Genomic DNA, 20,872 nt, shown 5'->3' on the forward strand with positions numbered 1-20,872 from the left:
GGGGCCCTGGAGCTGTGAAGCAACTGTGCTACCATACTGCCCTTAATCAACCTGTTGGACTGTAACCTGGTGTTGTAAGACTTCTTACTGTGCCCACCCAAGTCCAAGCCGGCATCTCCACACCATGCCTGTTACCTCCAGCTTGCATGCCTGATGCCAAACTACAATTCCCGAAAGGCGCCCCGCGAATCGAGACTCCACCCTTTTCCGGCCGGCCTCACGTGGTTCCCCAGGTAACCGCGCGGCGCCTGCCGGTAGTTGTCGGCCGCATGCGCGCCCAGGCGGAAAAACTACAAACGCGGTGGCCGCTGCGCATGCCCAGATTGAATTATTAAGGGGGGGGTAACAAAAAGCTCAACGCCCACGGCGACAGCTCGATTCGCGATGAAGAGGCGGCGGCGGCTTTGTTGTCATTGAAGGACCGTGTGACACGGCAGGAGGCGCGGGCATCTTTTATTATTTTTTTTAATATCGTGCGCTTTTTAAAGAGCGGTATCTGTCTCTGGAGTGGACATGGGGGACGGCGCGCAGGATGTGAACGCAAACCCGCTGAAAGGTGATAGCCATCCCGATGGAGACCAGGACCTGGAGCGGGCTCTGTACCAGTGGCTGTTGTGGGACCAGGTCAGGCTGCACCTTCCTCTGTCCCCTCAGTACACAGCCGCACGCACAATCTACTCTCCTTTCCCACCAAAATGCGTCCTGCAAACTACTTTCGTTCCGACTGTTTACATTTACTCATCACGCCGCCCCCGGCAGAGCGCTGCCTGTTTGGCTGCTGCACGCGGTCAGACGGTTGGTATTTGAACGCGTTGCCATTGGCAACACGCGCGGCGAGTGGGTACCCACTCATTGACGGGAGGGGCAATTGGAGGCACCCCAACTGGGGACGGATAGACGGGGTTGATGTAATGGGCAATTGGAGGCACCCCAACTGGGGACGGATAGACGGGGTTGATGTAATGGGCAATTGGAGGCACCCCTACTGGGGAGGGGTAGAGGGGCTCGATGTAATCCGCCATTGGAGACAACCCTACTGGGGAGGGGTAGAGGGGCTCGATGTACTGGGGAATTGGAGGCACCCCTACTGGGGAGGGGTAGAGGGGGTTGATGTAATGGGCAATTGGAGGCACCCCTACTGGGGAGGGGTAGAAGGGGTTGATGTAATGGGCAATTGGAGGGACCCCAACAGAGGAGGGGTAGAGGGGCTTGATGTAATGGGCAATTGGAGGCACCCCTACTGGGGATGGGGTTGATGTAATGGGCACTTGGAGGCACCCCTACTGGGAGGGGTAGAGGGGGTTGATGTAATGGGGACTTGGAGGCAACCCTACTGGGGAGGGGTAGAGGGGGTTGATGTAATGGGCAATTGGAGGCACCCCTACTGGGGAGGGGTAGAGGGGGTTGATGTAATGGGCAATTGGAGGCACCCCTACTGGGGGGGGGGGGGGCGGGGAAGCGGGGGTTGATGTAATGGAAAAATGGAGACACCCCTACTGGGAGGGGGGAGGAGAGCGGGGTTGATGTAGTGGGCAGTTGGAGGCACCCCAACAGAGGAGGGGTAGAGGGGCTTGATGTAATGGCCAATTGGAGGCACCCCAACAGAGGAGGGGTAGAGGGGCTTGATGTAATGGCCAATTGGAGGCACCCCTACTTGGAGGGGTAGAGGGGGTTGATGTAATGGGCACTTGGAGGCAACCCTACTGGGGAGGGGTAGAGGGGGTTGATGTAATGGGCAATTGGAGGCACACCAACTGGGGAGGGGTAGAGGGGGTTGATGTAATGGGCAATTGGTGACACCCCTACTGGGAGGGTAGAGGGGCTCGATGTAATGGGGAATTGGAGGCACCACTACTGGGGAGGGGTTGATCTAATGGGCAATTGGAGACACCCGAACTGAGGAGGGGTAGAGGGGCTCGATGTAATGGGCAATTGGAGGCACCCCTACTGGGGAGGTGTAGAGGGGGTTGATGTAATGGGGAATGTGAGGCACCCCTACTGGGGATGGGGTTGATGTAATGGGCAATTGGAGGCACCCCTACTGGGAGGGGTAGAGGGGGTTGATGTAATGGCCAATTGGAGGCACCCACACTGGCGATGGGTGGAAGGGGTTGAGGTAATGGGCAATTGGAGGCACCCCTCCTGGGGAGGGGGTTGATGTAATGGGCACTTGGTGGCACCCCTACTGGGGAAGGGCAGAGGGGGTTGATGTAATGGGCAATTGGAGACATCCGAACTGTGGAGGGGTAGAGGGGCTTGATGTAATCCGCCATTGGAGACAGCCCTAGTGGTGGGGGGTAGAGGGGGTTGATGTAATGGGCAATTGGAGGCACCCCTACTGGGGAGGGGCAGAGGGGCTTGATGTAATGGGCAATTCGAGGCATCCGAACTGAGGAGGGGTAGAGGGGCTCGATGTAATTCGCCATTGGAGACAACCCTACTGGGAGGGGTAGAGGGGCCGATGTGCTGGGGAATTGGAGGCACCCCTACTGGGGAGGGGTAGAGGGGGTTGATGTAATGGACAAATGGAGACACCCCTACTGGGAGGGGGGAGGAGAGCGGGGTTGATGTAATGGGCAGTTGGAGGCGCCCTAACAGAGGAGGGGTAGAGGGGCTTGATGTAATGGCCAATTGGAGGCACCCCGACTGGTGAGGAGTAGAGGGGCTCGATGTAATGGGCAATTGGAGGCACCCCTACTGGTGAGGGGTAGAGGGGCTCGATGTAATGGGAAATTGGAGGCACCCCTACTGGGGAGGGGTAGAGGGGCTCGATGTAATGGGAAATTGGAGGCACCCCTACTGGGGAGGGGTAGAGGGGGTTGATGTAATGGGCAATTGCAGGCACCCCTACTGTGGGCGTGTAGAGGGGGTTGATGTAATGGGCAATTGGAGGCAACCTTACTGGGGAAGGGTAGAGGGGGTTGATGTAATGGGCAATTGGAGGCACCCCGACTGGTGAGGGGTAGAGGGGCTCGATGTAATGGGCAATTGGAGGCACCCCTACTGGTGAGGGGTAGAGGGGCTCGATGTAATGGGAAATTGGAGGCACCCCTACTGGGAGGGGTAGAGGGGCTCGATGTAATGGGAAATTGGAGGCACCCCTACTGGGGAGGGGTAGAGGGGGTTGATGTAATGGGCAATTGGAGGCACCCCTACTGGGGAGTGGTAGAGTGGGGTTGATGTAATGGGGAATTGGAGGTACCCCAACTGTGGAGGAGTTGATGTAATGGGCAATTGGAGCTTCAAAGTTTAAAATTAGAGCAGGACCATTTACAGCAAAATGAGGAGATACTTTTACATGGGCCAATGGAAATCTGGGATTTCTGTCATAATGCATGCTTTGACTATTTAAAAAATATATATTTTAATTGAAATTTTAACGATTTTTATACCAAGTTTACAAAAGACCAAACAAGAACACATAATAACAGTAGTAACCCCCTCCATTCCCCCTTCCCCCACAACCCTATCTCACCTCCCTAAGTATTTAAATACTTTTATATTTAAATAACCGCGAGTATTATTTTACACAGGCAACCGGGGTGCAGATCTGGTTTGCATAAGAGAGAAAATTAAAAAGTCAACCGAAGTACGAACAGGCGAGGCTCACTATACTTTTTTACAATTGGCCGCTTCCTCTTCCTTCGGCGACTGTGGGCCCCATCATAGAGATCATAGAATTTACAGTGCAGACGGAGGCCATTCGGCCCATCGAGTCTGCACTGGCCTTCGAAAGAGCACCCCATTTAAAACCCACTACAGGGGCTGGTTTAGCACAGGGCTAAATAGCTGGCTTTTAAAGCAGACCGAGGCTGGCCAGCAGCGCGGGTTCAATTCCCGTACCAGCCTCCCCGAACAGGCGCACTGGGGGCTTTTCACAGTAACTTCATTTGAAGCCTATTTGTGACAATAAGCGATTTTCATTTTTCCCTTCAAATCTATCCCTGTAATCCAGTAATCCCACCTAAACTTTGGACACTAAGGGCAATTTAGAATGTCCAATCCACCTAACCTGCACACCGTTGGATTGTGGGAGGAAAACGGAGCACCCGGAGAAAACCCACGCACACACTGGGAGAATGTGCAGACTCCGCACAGACAGTGACCCAAGCCGGGAATCGAACCTGGGACCCTGGCACTGTGAAGCCATAATGCTAACCACTATGCTACCGTGCTGCCCTTATTTGGTTGGTCTGCCTCTGCTGCCCTGCCTGTTGTCTGCCCTGGCTTGTGCATCTCCACTTGTTGCAACTCCCTCTGACCCTCCTTTTGCCCTTGAGTCTGTCCTACTCTATTTATTGGCTGTTGGCTACAAACAAGTCCTGGAACAAGTTGCTGAATGGCTTCCATGTTTTACTTCAGTTGGAGAAATTCAGACAGGTTAGCCAGCCAGTCTGCAGTTTTGGACGGTGCTGCTGATTGCCAGCCGAGCAGGATTCTTTGCTTGGCAATTAGGGAGGCAAGGGCGTCTGCCCCCTGCCCCATGAAAGTTCTGGCTGGTCCTCCACTTTGGGGCTTGGCTCCACCCCCATCCCCACAATCTTGGACATTGCCTCAGAAGGCTATCCAGAACTTGTGGCCGGGCCTCCCAGGCACTGTTCACATTTGTCCTCCACCTTCAAGAGGAACGCGCTCATTCGGGTACTGGTTAGGTGTGCTCTGTGCACCACTTTCAGCTGCATTAAGCTTAGCCTTGCGCATTTGGAGTCCCCCCCTAACATGATGGACATTTTGGTCAGGTCAAAGTGTACCTTAGCTGATTACATGTTCAGAGCATGGCTATTACCAAAGGGCTTGTAGAGTGCTTGGATGGCAGCGATGGGGGTGTGGCTGTGGGAAGAGCCTGGAGCCAGGAACTCTCCTGCATAGGTGGTGACATAGTGGTTTTGTCACTGGACTAGTAAAGCAGAGACCTGGAGTAATGCTCTGGGGATCCAGGTTCAAATCCTGCAGGTGGTGAAATTTGAATTCAAAAGAAATCTGGAACTAAGAGTCTAATGATGACTATGAAACCATTTCTGATTGTCATAAGAACCCATCTGGTTCACTAATGTTCTTAATGAAAGGAAATCTGCTGTCTTTACCCAGTCTGGCCTAAATGTGACTCCAGACCCACAACAATGTGGTTGACTCTTAACTGCCCCTCCAAAGTGCTTCAAGAAGACCACCATGAAACCAGTGCCAAAGAAGAACCAGGCAACGTGCCTCAATGACTACCGTCCGGTGGCCCTGACTTCAGTCGCAATGAAGCGCATCACCTCCATACTCCCAGAACACCTTGATCCACTGCAATTCGCAGACCGTCGCAACTGGTCCACAGCAGACGCCATTTCCCTGGCCCTAAACTCATCCCTAGAGCATCTCGACAACATGGACTCCTACATCCGACTCCTATTTATTGACTACAGCTCCGTCTTTAACACCATAATCCCAGCCAAGCTCATATCAAAGCTCCAAAACCTAGGACTTGGCTCCCCACTCTGCAACTGGATCCTCGATTTTCTGGCCAACAGACCACAATCAGTAAGAATGAACAACAACACCTCCTCCACAATAGTCCTCAATATCGGGGCCCCACAAGGCTGCGTACTTAGCCCCCTACTTTACTCCCTGTACACACACGACTGCGTGGCAAAATTTGGTTCCAACTCCATCTAAAGGTTTGCTGACGATACAACCGTAGTGGGCCGGATCTCGAATAACGATGAGTCCGAATACAGGAGGGAGATAGAGAATCTAGTGGAATAGTGCAGCGACAACAACCTCTCCCTCCACGCCAGCAAAACTAAAGAGCTTGTCATTGACTTCAGGAAGCAGAGTACTGTACACACCCCTGTCAGCATCAACGGGGCCGAGGTGGAGATGGTTAGCAGTTTCAAATCCCAAGGGTGCACATCTCCAAAAATCTGTCCTGGTCCACCCACGTCGACGCTCCCACACAGAAAGCACAACAGCGCCTATACTTCCTCAGGAAACTAAGGAAATTCAGCATGTCCCCATTAACTCTTACCAACTTTTACAGATGCACCTTAGAAAGCATCCTATCAGGCTGCATCACAGCCTGGTATGGCAACTGCTCGGCCCAGGACCGCAAGAAACTTCAGAGAGTCGTGAACACCGCCCAGTCCATCACACAAACCTGCCTCCCATCCATTGACTCCATCTTCACCTCCCGCTGCCTGGGGAAAGCGGGCAGCATAATCAAAGACCCCTCCCACCCGGCTTACTCACTCTTCCAACTTCTTCCATCGGGCATGAGATAAAGAAGTCTGAGAACACGCACGAACAGACTCAAAAACAGCTTCTTCCCCGCTGTTACGAGACTCCTAAATGACACTCTTATGGACTGACCTCATTAACACTACACCTTGTATGCTTCATCCGGTGCTTATGTAGTTACATTGAGTTGCCCTATTATGTATTTTCTTTTATTCCCTTTTCTTCCCATGTACTTAATGATCTGTTGAGTTGCTCGCAGAAAAATACTTTTCACTGTACCTCGGTACACGTGACAATAAACAAATCCAATCCAAAGGCAATAAGGGATGGCCAATAAATGCTGGCACATCCTGCGACGCCGACGTCCCATGAACAAAAAAACAATCCTTACCCATTCTGTTTCTGGCTCCCTTACCCATCCTCTCACTGTTCTGCTCACCCGGTGATACTATTCTAGGTTTGGGAGGGCCAGGCCTCCTGTCCGTGCCACCACCACCACCACCACACAAACACCATGAACATTTTATCTATCTTGTTAAGAGAAAGGAAACATTTGTAAGGACTAGAAGGCAGGAACAGCCAAAGCCCGTGAAGACTCCAGGGCTTTTTATGTATTTATAAAGAGCAAGAGGGTAGCCAGGAAAAGGATTGACCCACTCAAGCACAGGGGAGGGAATTTATGCATGCAGCCAGTGGAAAGGGGTGAGGTACTAAATGAGTACTTTGCATCTGTATTCACCAAAAAGAAGGACTTGGTGGATGATAAGTCTGGGGAAGGGATTGTAGATAGATTGGGTCACATTGAAATCAAAAAGGAGGTGTTGGACGTCTTGAAAAACATTACGGTAGATAAGTCCCCAGGGACTGATGGGATCCACCCCAGAATACTGAGGGAGGCAAGGGAGGAAATTTATGGGGCCTTGACGGAAATCTTTATATCCTAACTGGCTACAGGTGAGGTCCCAGAGGACTGGGGAACAGCTAATGTTGTTCCTTCATTTAAGCAGGGTAGCAAGGATAATCCACAAAATTACAGTTAGTGGTAGGGAAATTATTGGAGTGGATATTTTTTTTAAAATTCATTTATGGGACGTTGACATCGCTGGCTATTGCCCATCCCTAATTGCCCTGCAGAAGGTGGTGGTGAGTTGCCATCTTGATCCGCTGCAGTCCTTCTGGTGTAGGTACACCCACTGTGCTGTTAGAGACCGAGTTCCAGGATTTTGTCCCAGCGACAGCGAAGGAACGGCGATATATTTCCAAGTCAGGGCGGTGAGTGACTTGGAGGGGAACCTCCAGGTGGTGGGGTTCTCAGGTATCTGCTGCTCTTGTCCTTCTAGATAGCAGTGGCCGTGGGTTTGCGAGGTGCTGTCCAAGGAACCTTGGTGAGTTACTGCAGTGCATTTTGAGGATGGTACGCACTGCTGCCACTGTTCGTTGGTGGTGGAGGGTTTGAATGTGGAAGGAGGAACAATCAAGCGGGCTGCTTTGTCGTGGATGGTGTTGAGCTTCTTGAATGTTGTTGGAGCTGCACTCATCCAGGCAAGTAGAGAGATTTCCATTACACACCTGACTTGTGCCTTGCAGATCGTGGACAGGCTTTGGGGGGGGAGGGGGGGTCAGGAGGTGCATTACTCGCCATAGGGTTCCTAGCCTTTGACCTGCCCTGGTAGCCTAGTATTAATATGGCTGGTCCAGTTCACTTTGTGATCAATGGTAACCCCCAGGATGTTGATTGTGGGAGATTCAGCAATGGTAATGCCATTGAATGTCAAGGGGTGGTGGTTAGATCCTCTCTTGTAGGAGATGGTCATTTACTGGCACTTGTGTGGCATGAATGTAATTTTCCACTTGTCAGTCTAAGCCTGGATATTGTCCAGGTCTTGCTGCATTTGGACACGGACTGCTTCATTATCTGAGGAGTCGTGAATGGTGCTGAGCATTGTGCAGTCATCCGCAAACATTCCCACTTCTGACCTTATGATGGAAGGGAGGTCATTGATTTAAAAAGAAATAAATTTAGGGTACCCAATTATTTTTTTTTTTAAATTAAGGGACAATTTAGCGTGGCCAATCCACCTAACCTGCACATCTTTGGGTTGTGTGGATGAAACCCACACAGACATGGGGAGAATGTGCAAACTCCACACAGACAGTGACCCAGAGCCGGGATTCAAACCCGGGTCGTCAGCGCCGCAGTCCCAGTGCTATCCACTGCGCCACAAGCCGCCCAGGGAGGTCATTGATGAAGCAGCTGAAGATGGTTGGGCCTAGGACACTACCCTGAGGATCTCCTGCAGTGATGTTCTGAGTTGATAGGGTTAACCACCAACCACCACAATCTTCTTCCTTTGTGCTGGGTATGACTCCAACTAGCGGAGAGTTTTCCCCTGATTCTCACTGACCAGTTTAGCTAGGGCTCCTTGATGCCGCACTCGGTCAAATGCTGCCTTAATGTCAAGGGCAGTCACTCTCACCTCACCTCCGGCATTCAGCTCTTTTGACCATGTCTGATCCAAGGCTGTAATGAGGTCAGGAGCTGAGTGACCCTGGCGGAACCCAAACTGAGCGTCCGTGAGCAGGTTCTTGCCGAGTAAGTGCCGCTTGATAACACTGTTGATGACTCCTTCCACCATTTTACTGATGATGGAGAGTAGACTGATAGGGCAGTAATTGGTTTGGTTGGATTTGTCCTGTTTCTTGTGTACAGGACACACCTGGGCAATTGCCAGTGATCTAGCTGTACTGGAACAGCTGACTAGGGGTGCAGAAAGTTCTGGAGCACAAGTCTTCAGTACTATTACCGGAATATTATCAGGACCCATAGCCTTTGCAGTATCCAGTGCCTTCAGCCGTTTCTTGATATCACATGGAGTGAATCGTATTGGCTGAGACTGACATCTGTGATGCTGGGGACCTCCGGAGACCGAGATGGATCATCCACTCGGCACTTCTGGCTGAAGATTGTTGCGAATGCCTCAGCCTTGTCTTTTGCACTTATGTGCTGGGCTCCTACATCATTGAGGATGGGGATATTTGTGGGGACAACTCCAGTGAGTTGTTTAATAGTCCACCACCATTCACGGCTGGATGTGGCAGGACTGCAGAGCTTCGATCTGGTATGTTGGTTGTGGAATTGTTTAGCTCTGTTTATTACTTGGTGCTTCAGCTGTTTGGCACACAAGTTCTGTGTTGTAGCTTCACAAGGTTGACACCTCATGTTTCGGTATGCCTGGTGTTGCCTGCACTTATCATTGAACCAGGATTGATCCCCTGGCTTGGTGGTCATGGTAGAATGGTGGATATGCCGGGACATGAGGTTGCAGATTGTGGTTGAATGCAGTTCTGCTGCTGATGGCCCACAGCGCCTCATGGATGCCCAGTCTTGTGTTGGTAGATCTGTTCGAAGTCTATCCCATTTAGCACGGTGGTAGTGCCACACGACACGATGGAGGTAATCCTCAATGTGAACGAGGGACTGTGCGGTGGTCACTTCGACCGATACTGTCATGGACAGATGCATCTGAAGCAGGCAGATTGGTGAGGATGAGGTCAAGTCTGTTTTTTAACTTTGTTCATTCCCTCACCACCTGCTGCAGTCCCAGTCTAGCAGCTGCATCCTTTAGGACCCGGTCTGAGGTGGTAGCACTGAGCCACTCTTTGTGATGGCTATTGAAGCCCCCCCATCCAGAGCATATTCTGCACCCTAGCCACCCTCAGTGCTTCCTCCAAGTGGTGTTCAACATGGAGTACTGATCTTTTCCAACAATTTCCCTATCACTGACATCATGCTCACTGGCCTATAATTACCCGGATTATCCTTGCACCCCTTCTTAAATAACGGTACAACATTGTCTATCCTCCAATCCTCTGGGATCACACCTGTGGCCAATGAGGACACAAAGATTTCTGTCAGAGGCCCAGCGATTTCATCTCTTGTCTCCCTCAGTAATCTGGGATAGATGCCATCTGGCCCTGGGAATTTGTCTGCCGTAATGCTTTTTAACACCCCTAACACTTCCTCCCTCGTAATAACGACCTGTTCTAAAGCAGCGACCTGTTCTAAGGTTAGCGCAGGTACAAAAGGAGATTGAAAACATGCTTAAGACGGAAAATCATCATAGTGAGTTGCTGCGATTAGAGCTCACCAATTGTTATGGTACCAAAACTAGATGGAACACAACGATTGTGTGTGGACTATTGAAAGGTCAATGCAGTTACAAAGTCAGATTTGTACACTATTCCTTGTTTGGAAGACTGTTGAAAAGGTACGACAAGCACATTTTATTAACAAGTTTGACTTACTTAAAGGATACTGGCAAGTACCTTTATCAGACAGGGCAAAGGCGGTTTCGACTTTTGTGATGCCAAATGGTCTGTATCAATTTAAGGTCATGCTATTTGGAATGAAGAAGGTGGCAGCAATATTCCAAAGATTAACCAGCCAGGTCATTTCTGGACTAAACAATTGTGCAGTATATATTGATTATTTTGTGGTGTTCAGTGAAACATGGAAGGAGCGTTTAGAACATTTAAAACAACTAAAGAAAGCTGTATTGGTGGTAAATTTGGCCAGGAGTGGATTTGCAAAAGCTCGTCACCTTCTAGGGCCATACATAAGGACATGGTCAGATGGCGCCACGCAATGTGAAGACAAAAGCTACTGGAGAATTCCCAATATCATTGACTAGGAGAGATGTTCTGAAGTTTCTGGGCATGACTGGTTTTCACCATAAATTCATGCCAAATTTCAGCAGCGTGGTTGCTCTACTGACGACTTTAAAAAAAAAAGCTCAGTGGACAGCAGAATGTCAGGAGGCATTTTATAACCTGAAGACCGTGTTAACCATTGCACCAGTGTTGATAATTATGGCAAGCCATTTAAGGTGGCAATTGAAACAAGTGATGTGGGTGTTGGTGTTGTACTTACTGTTGCAGGAACATGGAGAAGGAATTGAAAGACCAATTGGGTATTTTTCTAGAAAACTCAACATTCACCAAAAGAAATATTCGATTATCTGACACAATTGTATAAACGAATCCTAATCCATTAAAATTCTTGGACAGATTTGAAGCACAAAACGCAAGACTTCATTCAGATGGAGTTTATTATTACAACCGTTTAATTTACGGATTTTCCATGTGATAGGAAGAGAAAATATGGTTGCTGTTGTTTTATCACGACTATAATGTGTGAGAAGACTAAAATTGACTATATTTTGGTGATGTTTGCCTGTTTTGAAATGTAGAATTATATATTGTATAGAATGGAAGTTGTATGTAATCTTAAACGTTTTAACATTAAAAGAGTTTTGGAAAAATAAGCCACTTTTACATTTGTTCATTTTCTTTAAGTTGGGAGGTGCGACGATTGGAAGATTTTAGGAAAATTGTATTGTAAATGTAGTAGACAATTTAAAAGTTAAAAGCCTGGGTTAGTGTGTGTTTGATTGCAGATGTCATGATTTTTAAGAAAATAATTTATTTGCAGAGCCTGGGTGTTTTTAGCGGACAGAAAATTAATGTGCTTATTAGTCTGGGCTAACGCACAGTGGATTAACTAGAGAGGTCCCTGGGGAGTTAATGTGCTTTTGCAGCCTGCAGAGATAGTGGGCAGGATTCTCCGTTTGCCGACGCCAAAATCATGAAACGCGATTGGGCAGAGAATAGGTTCCAACGCCAAAATTGCGGTGGATGCCGATTTGACGGCAAATCACGATTCTCCATCACCTCGACAGTGGCGCCAATGCGTATCATAATGCACGTACAGTGGACACCGTTTGCATATCATTAGCGGGCATGGCCTCTGCGATGCTCCGCCTCCCATGGGCCGACGGCTCGGTTCACTTGTGCTTTTGAAAATCATGAAACCGGTGTGGTGGCTTCTGAGGAAGAGGGCGGAGGTATGTAAAGTGTCCAACGGCAAGGCGTCGGCTGCTGACAGCCCACTCTGAACTTAGGGCCATGGGTCGTATGGGTGTCCCCCCTGGGTGCCCTCTGGCCCCAGCCGACCCATCAGCTGCATGGGTGCGCACCAGCACAATCAGTGCCATCTTGTTGGCTGGGATGAGTGTGTGTGTGGGGAGTGTAATGTGTATGTGCGGCTGTGGCTTGTTAGCCTCCTGAGTGTCAGTCATGAACCCGGTGAATCCCGCACTGTTTTTCATTGGAATCAATTGTATTCCACGTGGCGCCGATGCTAGCCCATTACAGTAGCGGAATCGGTCCAGGTGTGGCGCCAGTTTTGCTGTCGTGAAAGTCCACGAATTCTGCGTTGGCGTCAAAACTTAGTCTCAGAAACGGAGAATCCCGCCGAGCATTTATGTCAGCTTGGGGAGATGAGGTTATTGCTGGGTGGCGCTCAGAGAGGAATAATATTTTAAAGCAGAGCAGTCTTGTCTGAAGACAAGGAAGAGGCTGAAACACCTTAGTTGAAGCAGCTATTTAAAGATTTTCAGTCAGAATCTTAAGGGGTTCCAACCGGAGCCAAATCTTTATAATTGTCACAAGTAGGCTTATATTAACACTGCAATGAAGTTACTGTGAAAAGCCCCTAGTCACCACATTCCAGCGCTTGTTCGGGTACACGGAGGGAGAATTCAGAATGTCCAATTCACCTAACAGCACGTCTTTTGAGACTGTTTCATAAATCAAGTATTCTATTCCTAGCTAATTTTAAACTGGATTAATATCTGTATGTTTCTTTTGTTGTTTTATAGGAAAGTGTTAGTTGTGTAAAAGGGTAATTGAAAGCTGTTCTTTTCGGGTTTGAAGTTAAAAGTTTAATATTAGATTCATAATAAAGGACTTCCAGTGGCGGCATGTAGGAGGCAGTCGCACGTTGGGTAGCTCCTGCACGAGGCTTGATTTTTTTTGTTGCAGAATTTAATGCCCGGTTCCAGGGGCAAATTTTCATTAAATAAGTGCAGGAAGACAAGAAGAGGAGGAGGATGTCCAGGAACCAAAGGAAAGCCGCCGTAAAGAAGGGGGCGAGTGAAGGTTCCCGGTCGGGTGGAAAGGTCGGCTTGGCAACTGGAAAGATGGCGATGGCTGGGTCGCTGGGTACTGTTCACGACAGAAAAGATGACTGAGGTGATGGTTTTGCAATTTGAGAAGCAGTTCGCAAAGGACATGGAGGCGATGAGGAAGTAGACGATGGTGGCATTAAAGGTGCTGTTGGAGGAGGCGATTGCCCCAGTGAAGGCGGCGGTGTTGAAGACATCGGTCGAGGTGCGGGAGCAGTGTGAGAAGCTGAAGGGATTGGAGGAGGCCTTGTCGCAACACAGCAATCAGCTCACTTCGATGGATGTGGAGCTGCAGAGGGTGGTGGAGGCCAACAAGGGTCTGCGAGGCAAGGTGGAGGATTTGGAAAACCGATCCAGACGGCAAAATCTGAGGATCATGGGCCTGCCCGAAGGGATGGGGGGCCCGAGGCTGACGGGGTACTTTGCCAAGTGGTTGGCAGAGCTGTTGGGGGAGGGGGAAGCTCCCTCCCGGTACAGACTGGATCGGGCTCATATGTCATTGAGGCCTAAACCAAAGGCAGATGAGCCGCCAAGAGCGGTGAGTATTTGTTTCCATAGGTACCGCGTGAAAGAGTAGATCCTGTGTTGGGCAAAGCAGAAGATGGAGGTGCAGTGGGCTGGAGCTGGTATACTTATATACCAGGACTTAACCGTGGAGTTGGCAAGGAGGAGGGCGGCCTTCAGCCGAATGAATACGGCACTGTACAACAGCGGGGTGCGGTTCGGTATTTTGTACCCAGCTAAGTTGAGGGTGACCTACAAATCCAAAGACTTTTATTTCGAGACGGTGGAAGCAGCAGAGTTGTTTGTGAAGGCAGAAGGTTGGGGCAGAAGTGATAAATGGGACTCAGGATTGGTCTTGGACTGAGGGTAGGGGGAGTGGAAGATTGTATATATGTGTTAAATGAGGTGAAGTTGCCTATTTGGACAAGTTGGGATTTGGGATTTTTAGCAATGATGGTTTTTTGGGGGTTTGTGTGTTTGCACTGGGTTTGTGTGTTTGAAGGGGATTTTTTTGTTTTCCTGGGACAGGGTGGGGGGAGGGGATTGAGGGGAGTGGGACCTGGGCAGGGGCTTCCAAGCTGGCTAGTGATGGGAGTGGGGGGAGGGGCTGCAGTCATTGGAGCCTGGTAGAACGGGTTTTGATGGGCCTAGGAGGTGTGAATAATGGGGGGAGGGGACCAATACTGGGTGGGGTGCGTTCGAGCGGAAGTGGATGGGGGGGATTCTGAGGGGGGGGGGTTCGATGGTAACAATGGGATGGGGCAGGCCAAGCCCAATGGGCAGGGCCTGGAGTTATGATGACAGTTTGGAGGGGAGGGGTGTTGAGAGACCCCCGTCAGGATAGTTACGTGGAACGTGAGGGGTTTGTTCGAGGGAAGTTTTCAGGGTCACCTCGGGGGTAGTGCACGTGAACTTGGAACCAGGGCCCCGAGCCCTAGCTGCCATTTTTGGGTGGCGGACCGGCTTGGGCTGCGGATGGGTGTGAGGACAGATGTTTTGGCCTTCGCTTTGCTGATTGCCTGGAGGCGGGTCCTGTTGGGGTGGAGATCAGCTACTCCGCCCTGTGCCTCGGCGTGACGGGGGTCCGACTGGAATTTCTGACTCTCGAGAAGGCAAAGTTTGAGCTGAGGGGGATGAGGGGAGGGTTCTACAGTTCATGGGGACTGTTTATTATGTATTCTCGAGAATTGGTTGCCATTGAACATTGGGGGTGGTGGTTTGGGTATTGTCTTTGATTACACTGTTTACTGATTGACTGACAATTGTTTTTACCCGGAATGTACAGGTGGGTGTTTTGGTCTGTATATTGAGCAGGGTGCTGTTTGTGTTTGGGAGATTGTTCTTGTATTTGTATTTGTTTTTATTTTTAATTTTATGAAAATGTTGAAAATGAGAATAAAAGGTTTTTTAACAAAGTATTCATAATAAAGTTGGAGCGAATCATTCTTTCCGCACAGTCTTAAAATAAACAAAAATATTGGGGTTTACAATTTTGAAGATATCGGAGGAACTAGATAGACACAGGTTCTATCCAATCTCTCATGGGGGCCGGGTGCAATCCATTTACGTGAACTATGAACAGACCACGCACACCAAATAATTTGAGGAAATGCTCGGACTCCGCTTAACTTTCTCTCTTCAACTTTAAACCTTTTTTTTAACAAACAAAAATGGGTTGGAATGTTTAGCCTTCCTCCACTGCTTAACCCTTTTATATTGAAAATAAATGTTATTCCTTTCTCAGAGTTACAAAGCCAATGCAGAGTGGACAGAGCGAGCCCTTAATCTGTCTCCTTGCTAAATCGAGGTCTGTAAAATAATGAGGGGCATAGATAAGGTAGATAGTCAATATCTTTTCCCAAAGGTAGGGGTGTCTAAAACTAGAGAGCATAAGTTTAAGGTGAGAGGGGAGAGATACAAAAGGGTCCAGGGGGGCAATTTCTTCATACACAGGGTGGTGAGTGTCAGGAACGAGCAGCCAGATGCAGTAGTAGAGGCGGGTACAATTTTGTCCTTCAAAAAGCATTTCGATAGTGATATGGGTATAGAGGGCTATGGGCCAAATGCGGGCAATTGGGACTGGCTTAGTGGTAAAACACTGCGTGGCATGAACAAGTTTGGCCGAAGGGCCTGTTTCCATGCTGTGAATCTCTATGACTATGACACCAAATAATGTGAGATGATAATGCAAGAGGTTTAGGGCAGAGAGCAGGAGAAACATTTTTACATAGCAGCTTGTGAGTCTGTGGAATGCAGTGTTTGAATTGGTGACTTAAAGCAGAGACCAAATTAAAATATAATGGGTTACAAAACGATTAAAGAACAGGGGAATGAAGAGAAATGGGAACACAGTGGCCACATGGGGTTAGGGCAATTGTTCATATGTTCATAAAATATAGGAGCAGAATTGGGCTATTTGACCCATCTAGTCTACTCCACCTTTCGAACATTCATTTCATTTCACATGGCTGTTCCCATCCTAGCCTTGACTTCACCATCCTGCCATTCTCCATAATCCTTCAACCCATTACCAATTAAAAGTCTGTGTAGCTCCTCCTTAAATGTACTCACTGTCCCAGCATCCACCACACTCTGGGGTAGAGAATTCCACAGTTTCACAACCCTTTAGGAGAAGTAGTTTCTCCTCAACTCTGATTTAAATTTGCTACCTCTTATCCTAAGATTATGACCTCTCGTTCTAGAATGCCCCACAAGAGGAAGCATCTGCTCCACGTCTACTTTATTCATACCTTTTAGCATTTTGTATACCTCAATTTGATCGCCCCTCATTCTTCTAAACTCTAGAGAGTACAGGCCTAAACTGTTCAATCTCTCTTCATAAGACAAACCCCTCAACTCTGGAATCAACCTAGTGAACCTCCTCTGAACAGCCTCCAATGCCACTACATCTTTCCTCAAATAAGGGGACCAAAACTGTGCACAATACACTTTCTAGGTGTGGTCTCACCAATGCCTTGTATAGTTGCAACAACACTTCCTTACCTTTAAACTCTATTCCTTCAGCTATAAATGCCAACATTCCATTTGTAGGATTGAGATCTGCTGGGCCAAATAGCCTGTTTCCATATTTCTGTTTATGAACTGATTTCCACCATTGCACCATAATGACTTGGAGTATAAAAGGGAAAAGCACTTTCTGATCTCTGCAATACTGTTGCACTTTGGTAATGCCTCCCATAAGACCAGTAGAGAAAAAAGAAAAATGGCGTGACGTACGGGAGTACAGAATGGAACAGGTGAACAACATCACAGCTGGCTCAATACAGTCATTAAACAGAACTACCCTTGTATTGCCCCACCTGAGACCGAGGGAGAAACCGGATAGAATAATGAAAACCTGACAAAATGGTGCCCATCCTCCCATGCCGCCCAAACCCGTAGTCGATGTGAGAAATCGGGACAAATTTCCTGCGCCGTGATCAGGCACACCAACGTACATCCCACTTGACTCCAGCGCCAACTGCACCAACAACCCATCACAGCCTCCTCTTTCCAGATATCAGATCCATCTGCACCCATGTAGGAGCAAAGAGCGGATTCGTCATACCCATCTTTACAAAAATACATGAAAACCCCAGTTCTAAGAAGAATTACATACATCCCACACAACGTAACGAAACCCCAAGAACAGACTATGACCAAGCCTTCAGGGCCTCCCACAGTTGAAAAGAAAGAAAGGCAGAACAAAAAAAAACGCAAACCGATCTCACCAGATGACAACACCCATCCGTGAAGAGGAGAATAGGCCATTCAATCAACAAAAAGGTGACCTATTCCCCAGGGGAATAACAGGATATCCACCACGGCACAGAACTCCCATTCCCTGACTCCCATGTACCAGAGAGGCAAAGAAAATCCAGCCTCCCAAGACCCCCCCTGCAATCCCCTTTAAGAGGGGCATCACAAGCTACTAGGGGGGGTAGCAGCATAATAGCTACAGCCACGGGCCTGGCCCAGCCAGCACCAATCAATATACAAGAAACTATACTCCTGCACAACCCAAAAACCTGCACACCCACCGAACCTGCACCTTTCCAACCTCCTCCAGGGCAGCGCACCATAAGAGAATGATTCCAACAAGCGCATGGGGGGCGTGGATCCGTGGAGATTTGGGAGGTCAAGGAGTAAGGAGTTTTCATTCTACTCCCATGTACACAAGGTTTATTCCCGGATAGGCTTCTTTGTGTTGGACAAACCACTGCTGGCTGAGGTGGTAGATGCTGAATATTCAGCAATTGTGGTGTCAGACCATGCCCCTCACTGGGTAGACCTGCAAGTCAACAAAGGAAAGGCCCAGCGGTCGCAATGGAGGTTGAATGAGGGGCTGTTAGCGGAGGAGGACGAGTGCAAGCGGGTGAGGGAGGCCTTTCGGGGGTATTTCAAGATGTGGGCAGCACGGTAGCACAAGTGGATAGCACTGTGGCTTCACAGCGCCAGGGTCCCAGGTTCGATTCCCCGCTGGGTCACTGTCTGTGCGGAGTCTGCACGTTCTCCCCGTGTCTGCGTGGGTTTTCTCCGGGTGCTCCGGTTTCCTCCCACAGTCCAAAGACGTGCAGGTTAGGTGGATTGGCCATGCTAAAAATTGCCCGTAGTGTCCATAAGGGTTGGGAGGGGTTATTGGGTTGCGGGGATAGGGTGGAAGTGAGGGATTAATGTGGGTCGGTGCAGACTCGATGGGCTGAATGGCCTCCTTCTGCATTGTATGTTCTATGTAATCAATGACACAGGTGAGGTTTCGGCTTGGGTGGTGTGGGAGGCACTGAAAGTGGTTATTAGGGGGAACTCCTCTCAATTTGGGCACATAAGGAAATGAAAATGAAAATCGCTTATTGGCACAAGTAGGCTTCAAATGAAGTTACTGTGAAAAGCCCCTAGTCGCCACATTCCGGCGCCTGTTCGGGGAGGCTGGTACGGGAATTGAACTGTGCTGCTGGCCTGCCTTGGTCAGCTTTAAAAGCCAGCGATTTAGCCCAGTGTGCTAAACCAGCCAAGACTGAGCAGGTGAAGTTGGACAGGCTGATTGGTGAAATTTTACAGGTGGACAGGAGGCATACGGAGTCTCCGGATGACGGGCTTCTGAAGGAGCGTCAGAGACTGCAGCTGGAATTTGGGCTCCTGTCCACAGGTAAGGCAGAGAGACAGCTGAGGTGGGTAAAGGGGTGGTGTATGAATATGGGGAAAAAGCCAGCAGGATGCTGGCACATCAGCTGAGGAAACGGGAGGCGGCGAGAGAGATTGGGAAAGGAAAAGATACAGGGGGGATGTTGGTTTTGGATCCGGCGGGGGCGAATGATGTGTTTCGGGAGTTTTACAGTAGATTGTACAAATCGGAACCCCCAGCCGGGGAGGAGGCGATGAAGCAATTCCTGGGGGGGCTGGAGTTCCTGAGGATAGATGAGTTGGGGGAGGGTTTGGGAGCCCCAATTGGGCTTGGGAAGGTTATAGACTGGTTGGGGCGATGCAATCGGGTAAGGCCCCAGGACCTGATGGATAACCAGTTGAGTTTTATAAAAAACTCCGGGTTGCTAGGGCCGCTCCTGGTAAAGGCTTTTAATGAGTTAAACGAGCTGGGAGTGCTCCCCCCAACGTTATCGCAAGCATTGATCTCTCTTATTTTGAAGCGGGATAAGGACCTGGAGAGTTGTGGGTCATATAGACCGATCTCCCTGTTGAATTTAGATGCTAAATTGCTGGCAAAGATCTTGGCCATGCGCATAGAGGATTGTGTTCTGGAGGTAATAGGGGAGGACCAGATGGGATTTGTGAAGGGACGATACCTGACATCCAATATTAGACGGCTCCTAAATGTGATAATGTTGCCTGTGAAGGGGCGGGAGGTCGAGGTGGTGGTTGCCAGGATGCAGAGAAGGCCTTTGATCGGGTGGAGTGGAGGTACCTGTGGGATGTCCTGGGAAGATTTGGGTTCGGACAGGGATTTTTGGATTGGGTCTGGTTGCTTTATCAGGCACCAGTGGCGAATGTAAGGACAAACCGGGTTCGATCAGAGTATTTTAGTCTGTGCAGGGGGACAAGGCAGTGGTGCCCACTCTCCCCACTACAGTTTTCCCTGGCCATAGAGCCTTTGGCAATGGCGCTGAGGGCATCGAACATTTTGCGGGGGATAGTGAGAGGGGAGGGTGGAGCATAGGGTCTCGCTTTATGCGGACAATTTGCTCCTGTATATAACAGACCAGTTTTTTGGGGGGGGGGGGGGGTGCAGGAATTCTGGGAATACTGGAGGAATTTGGCCGGTTCTCAGACTACAAACTAAACATGAGCAAGAGCGAGGTCTTTGCGATCCAGGCAAGAGGGCAGGAGAGGAGACTGAGGTAGATGACGTTCAAAGTGGTGGGAAGGAGTTTTACGTATCTGGAGATTGAGGTGGCAAGGGACTGGGGTCAGCTTCATAAACTAAATTTGGGCAGGGTGATTGAACAAATGAAAGGGGACCTCCGAAGGTGGGACGTGCTCCCGCTGTCATTGGCAGGGAGGGTACAGACTGTGAAAATGACAGTCCTTCCAAGATTGCTGTTTGTATTTCAGTGTCTCCCAATCTTAATCCCCAAGGCATTTTGTAGGAAAATGAACACGGCGATCTTGGGTTTTATATGGGCTGGGAAAGCCCCGTGGGTGAAGAAGGTCCTTCTTGAGCGGGGGCGCGGGGATGGAGGCTTGGTGCTTCCGAACTTTATTAATTACGACTTGGCGCCTAATATTTAAATGGTTAGGAAGTGAGTAGTGGGGAGGGGTCGGTGTGGGAGCAGGTAAAGGCTGCATCGTGTAAGGGCACGTGTCTGGAGGCTCTGTTGACGGCACCTCTGCCGTTCTCGCCGGCTCGGTACTCCACAAGCCCAGTGGTAGTGGCAGCCCTGAGAATGTGGGGCAATGGAGGCAGCATATGAGACAGGAGGGGGTGTCGGTGTGGTCACTGATCTGTGACAATCACCGGGTCGCTCCGGGGGTGCTGAATGGGGGCTTTAGGAGGTGGCAGCGGGCAGGGATTGAGAGATTTGGGGACCTTTTCATTGAGGAGGGGTTCCCGAGCCTGGAGGAGCTAGAGGAGGAGTTTGAGGTACCGGTTGGGAACGGATTTCGGTACCTGC

General features: G+C 49.6%; 1 protein-coding gene across 1 annotated transcript in view; it reads left to right on the plus strand.

The window, feature by feature from the left end:
- Positions 1-278: 278 nt before the first annotated feature.
- Positions 279-20,872, plus strand: part of pgm2l1 (phosphoglucomutase 2-like 1) — a 223,921-nt gene continuing 203,327 nt past the window's right edge. Inside the window, exon 1 of the mRNA XM_072477505.1 lies at positions 279-624. Coding sequence (XP_072333606.1) covers positions 514-624 — 111 coding nt within the window. The 5' untranslated portion in view covers positions 279-513. The remainder of the gene's footprint in view (positions 625-20,872) is intronic.

This window comes from Scyliorhinus torazame, chromosome 15 (genome assembly GCF_047496885.1).
Source record: "Scyliorhinus torazame isolate Kashiwa2021f chromosome 15, sScyTor2.1, whole genome shotgun sequence".
Taxonomy (NCBI): domain Eukaryota; kingdom Metazoa; phylum Chordata; class Chondrichthyes; order Carcharhiniformes; family Scyliorhinidae; genus Scyliorhinus; species Scyliorhinus torazame.